The sequence below is a fragment of the Mandrillus leucophaeus genome, unplaced genomic scaffold, assembly GCF_000951045.1.
Source record: "Mandrillus leucophaeus isolate KB7577 unplaced genomic scaffold, Mleu.le_1.0 Scaffold71, whole genome shotgun sequence".
Lineage (NCBI taxonomy): Eukaryota > Metazoa > Chordata > Mammalia > Primates > Cercopithecidae > Mandrillus > Mandrillus leucophaeus.
This window is the reverse complement of record NW_012107697.1, coordinates 1,645,420-1,650,638: the sequence shown is the minus strand read 5'-3', so window position 1 is coordinate 1,650,638 and position 5,219 is coordinate 1,645,420. Positions and strand designations below refer to the sequence as shown.

Sequence of the window (5,219 nt, the reverse complement as noted above, 5' to 3'; positions counted from 1 at the left end):
GAGGAGGAGCTTGCAGTGAGCTGAGATCCGTTCACTGCACTCCAGCCTGGGTGACAGAGCAAGACTCCGTCTCAAAAAAAAACAAAAAAAAACAAAAAAAAAACCTCAGGTTTTTTGGTTGTTTTTTGTGGTGTTTTTTGTGTGTGCGTTCTGTTTTGTTTTATTTTTGGGTGGGGTCGGGGAGACAGAGTCTCTCTTTGTCACACTGACTGGTCTTGAACTCCTGGCCTCAAGCAGTTCTGCCTCAGCCTTCCAGAGTGTTGAGATGACAGGCGTGAGCCACCATCTGCAGCGTAAATTAGAGATATTATTAGAAATTACTATCTCCCCTTTTTTTTCCTGGTAAGCAGCGGACATCTGTAACAATCACTGCTACCTCCTCTGCAGTACCCATAGGGTTTTTTTTCCTCTTGGAAATTAAGGTTTGGAAAATAAGAGGAAGCAGTCAGTGTAAATGCAGCTAGTTGGGCAATGTCGAGCTTTTGTTGGTACCACACTTTTGTAAAATGCTTCTCAATACTAGGAAATTGGAAAGTATATCGTTAATTATAGGCATCAGAAACCAACTTGATCTAACTTAAGCAAAAGGAAATTTATTGGAAAAATAACAGGAATTCACAAGATTGAGAAGGCTAGAGAAACATACTTGGAAACGACTGAGAACTGAGATAGCTCCGAAGGACTTAGGAAGCTGTAATGGATGCACTGTAACATTTAGATTCTTAGGAGGCAACATTCCGCTGGCCTAGTGTGGGCTATGTGTCTACCACTTGGCTTAGAAAATTGGTGAGGCTTGGTCTGTTGGGACAGGGGAGAGCAGGGTGTATGTAATTCCTTAGAAGGAAATTGGAGTATTACTTAGCAAAGGGATACTGGAAAACCAATACACAACAAATACTCTTGAGTCAGTATCTAAATGGTACAGTGAATGTGAACTTGGAGACCTAAGGTGGTAGATGTCAGCCCTAAGCTTGTGGGGTTGATTTTTTTTGGGGTAATAGCTCTATTGAGATATAGACAACAAATCACACATCAAAAGTATAAAATTTAATGCTTTTTAGTGCATTTAGAGTTGTGCAACCATTACCACAATAAATTTTAGAACATTTTGATCAGTCCCACAAAAGAAACCCTTTTAGCAGTCACACCTCATTTTCTCCCACTCCTAGTATACTTTCTGTCATTTTAGCTTCGCCTAGTCTAGACATGTGATATAAATGGAATCCTATAGTATGTGATTTTTTTGTGACTGGCTTCTTTGACTTTTTTTGTGACTGGCTTCTTTGACTTAGCATAATGTTTTCGGAGTTCATCTGTGTGGTAGCATGTATCAATATTCCATTCCTTTTTGCTGAATAATATTTTATTGTATGGCTTGACTACTGATTTATTGACTCATCAGTTAGTAGATATTTGGGGTGGTTTTCCAAGGACTGAGGAGTTAATGTGCTATTTTATGAAAATTTGGGAAGTAGGAAGGGGATTTAATGATCTCAACTGCTATCCATTTGAAAAACCTAACTTGTGATTTTTAAATAAAATAGCAGGCTGCCTTCCCCGTTCCCTTTTTAAAATAGAAACTGCCCCTGCTTTTAACCTTATGAAGTTTTATTTATGAATAAAGTTTGTACTGTTGTTAAAAAAAAATACATAGAAGGAACTGACTATTAAGGATAATGCTGCTGTGAAAATTCACGTGCAGGTTTTTGTGTGGAGATATTTTTATTTCTCTTCACTGTATACCTAGAATTGCTAGTTCATATGGTAACTGTGTTTAACCTTTTGAGGAACTGCAAGACTGGTTTCCAGCATGACTATACGTTCCCACTAGCAGTGTATGAGAGTTCCATTTTCTCTACCTTCTTGCCTACATGTTATGTGCAGATCTGCATTCAAGTACTGGCTAAAGCATTTTTTGCTTTGTGATCTTGGGCAGACTAATCCTGTGAAGACAACAATATTTTATTCTCTTTTCTCTCTCTCTCTCTCTCTCTCTCTCTTTGTGTGTGTGTGTGTGTGTGGTGTGTGTGGTGTGTGTGTGTGTTGGAGTCTTGCTCCATTGCCCAGGCTGGAGTGCAGTGGCATGATCTTGGCTCACTGCAACCTCCTCCTCCTGGGCTCAAGCGATTCTCCTGCCTCAGGCTCCCAAGTAGCTGGGACTCCAGGTGCGCACCATGACAATTTTTGTATTTTTAGCAGAGACGAGGTTTCACCATGTTGACCAGGCTGGTCTCGAACTCCTCAGGTGATCCACCTACCTCAGCCTCCCAAAGTGCTGGGATTACAGGCATGAGCCATCTCGCCCGGCCAACAACATTTTCACAGGTGTTCTGGCAGCTGTGGTGTTCTGACCATATAGAACCCATTTATATCCTGTGATTGGAGCTCTAGGTAGAAGAGTGTTGTGGGAGATGGAAGTCGTCCTGCTTATTATTTAGTCATTTCTAGCAATAGCGGCTTTAAAGGGCTAAAGCTGTTTTTTGTTTTTTTGTGTTTTTTTTTTTTTTGGTCATTAACCCAGGCATAGAAGGGAGAAATGTCAGTGACTGTGAATTTGATTCCTAGTGTCTTAGTTTTAGAAATTAAAAATTCAAGCCAGACACGGTGGCTCATGTGTGTAATCCCAACACTTTGGGAGGCTAAGGTCGGTGGATCATCTGAGGTCAGGAGTTCAAGACCAGCCTGACCAACATGGTGAAATACCCTGTCTCTACTAAAAATACAAGAATTAGCTGGGCGTGGTGGTGCATGCTTTTAGTCTAAGCTGCTCAGGAGGCTGAGGCAGGAGAGTCACTTGAACCAGGAGGCGAAGGTTACAGTGAGCCAAGATCGCGCCATTGTACTCCAGCCTGAGTGACAAGAATGAAACCCTGTCTCAAAAAATAAAGAAAAACATTTAAAATTCCACATCATGGCCAGGCGCAGTGGCTCACGCCTGTAATCCCAGCACTTTGGAAGGCCAAGGTGGGCGGATCACGAGGTCAGGAGAAGACTATCCTGGCTAACATGGTGAAACCCCGTCTCTACTAAAAATACAAAAAAAATTAGCCGGGTGTGGTGGCGGGCGCCTGTAGTCCCAGCTACTCAGGAGGCTGAGGCAGGAGAATGGCGTGAACCCGGGAGGCCAAGCTTGCAGTGAGCCAAGATTGCACCACTGCACTCCAGCCTGGGTGACAGAGCGAGACTCCATCTCAAAAAAGAAAAAAAATTCACATCATTTCTTTTAACAGTTTTAACAACTAATTGAGCTTTTTCGTTGTTGTTTGTTTTGTTTTTGTAGAGAGGGCGTTCTTGCCATGTTGCCCAGGCTGTTCTTGAACTCCTGACCTCTCTTTATGTCTGTTTATTTTTCAGTAACTTTTGAGAATCCTTTGCTGTTGTCTGGGAAATTTAAGTTAATATGAACTATTGTTATCGTTTGCAAAATATGTAACAAAGTAAGCCAAATATTAAAATGAGAGGTCACCTTTAGTGATGTGACCGTATTTGAGATAACTGCAATAGAATTGAACCCTCAATAGAGAGCACATTTCAGAACAGAGAAGTAGGCTGTGAGACAGACATTGGAGATTTACTTATTATATAAATAAATGACAAGTAGGACCTGAGATTAAGCTTTCCCAGCCTATTCGTGTTTTGTTGCAGGGATGAGGTGTCCAAGCTACAGTTTTTCACTGGTCAAATTGGTTTGCTAGTCAAAATATATATAGTCTTACCTTGGAATTGTTTTTTGCTTTTTCCTTTAAAAATTTTTGTAGAGATGGGGTCTCACCATCTTGCCTAGGCTGTTCTCAAACTCCTGGGCTCAAGTGATCCTTTTGCTTTGGTCTCCCGTAATGGTGGGATTACAGATGTGAGCCACTGTGTCTAGCTTTTTTTTTGGAGACAAGATCTCTTTCATGCCAGAGTACAGTGGTGCAATCATGGCTCACTTCACCCTTGACCTCCTGGCTCAGCCTCTCAAGGGTTACAGACACCTACCACCACACCCAGCTAATTTCTGTAATTTTTGTAGAGTTGGGGTTTTTTCATGTTGCCCAATTGCCCAGGCTGGTGTTGAACTCCTGGGCTCAAGCCATCCCCCACTTCTGCCTCCCAGTGTGCTGGGATTACAGGCATGAGCTGCTGTGCCTGGCCATTTTTCCAATTTTTGTTTGAAGGAGGCTTTGCTTTTGTTTTGTCTGTATTTTCAAGTGCTATTTCTGGGTCAGCCTGAATTCCTCCACTTTCTTTGTTGTTTTCTTCAGACACACACATAACGCAGTTTTTATGACGTTGGGTTACAATTTAAAATTCTGTGAGCAGTTCTATTAAGTACTGGTTTATAATGATGTTGATGTTGACTGGTCCTGCTGATTTACTTGGATCTCTGCTATTCATGTAGAATTCAAATGTAGGATACTTAAAGCAATACCGAAAAGAGGTATCCTTCAGTGTATTTCAGAGAGGAATTTGCTTGTGTACTAAATTCACAAGTAATTTTGTATTGTCTTATCTCTTTTAGGAGGAGAGCATTCCCATTGCTTTATCTGGTAGGGATATCTTAGCTAGAGCAAAAAATGGAACAGGCAAGAGCGGTGCCTACCTCATTCCCTTACTTGAACGGCTAGACCTGAAGAAGGACAATATACAAGGTTAGTTGAACAAAAGTTTGTTTTTAAACTAAAAATGGGAGTTTCAGCCTTGGAGCTATGTGTAGAAGATACTACGCCTTTTTTTAGTCAGAATTTACATTATCTAAAATCTGTATTCTTTCTTTTCAGATTTTTTTTTAGCCTGATGATGATGGTCTTTTAAAAATGATTCCCAGCTTTTTAGAGATTTCTAGTTTTAAGAGTGTTTTTATATGATACACAGTTTCGACAGCATTCCAGTGAGACAGGAAAAATAAGTATTAGTGCCCTATAGGTAGGAAAGCTGAGGCTGGGCACAGTGCCTCACAGCCTGTAATCCCAGCACTTTGGGAGGTCAGAGTGGGTGGGTCACCTGAGGCCAGATATTTAAGACCAGCTTGGCCAGCATTGCAAAACGCTGTCTCTACTAAAAATACAAAAATTAGCTGGATGTGGTGGCACACACCTGTAATTCCAGCTACTCAGAAGTCTGAGTCACGAGAGTCACTTGAACCCAGGAGGTGGAGGTTGCGGTGAGCCAAGATTGTGCCATTGTACTCCAGCCTGGGTGACAGAGTGAGACTCTTAACTCAAAAAAAAAAAAAA

General features: G+C 41.3%; 1 protein-coding gene across 2 annotated transcripts in view; it reads left to right on the top strand.

Moving 5' to 3' along the window:
* Positions 1 to 5,219, top strand: part of DDX6 (DEAD (Asp-Glu-Ala-Asp) box helicase 6) — a 43,635-nt gene that overhangs the window by 18,230 nt on the left and 20,186 nt on the right. For both annotated transcript variants that reach the window (XM_011964897.1, XM_011964898.1), the window contains exon 5: positions 4,505 to 4,634. In XM_011964897.1, coding sequence (XP_011820287.1) covers positions 4,505 to 4,634 — 130 coding nt within the window. The remainder of the gene's footprint in view (positions 1 to 4,504; positions 4,635 to 5,219) is intronic.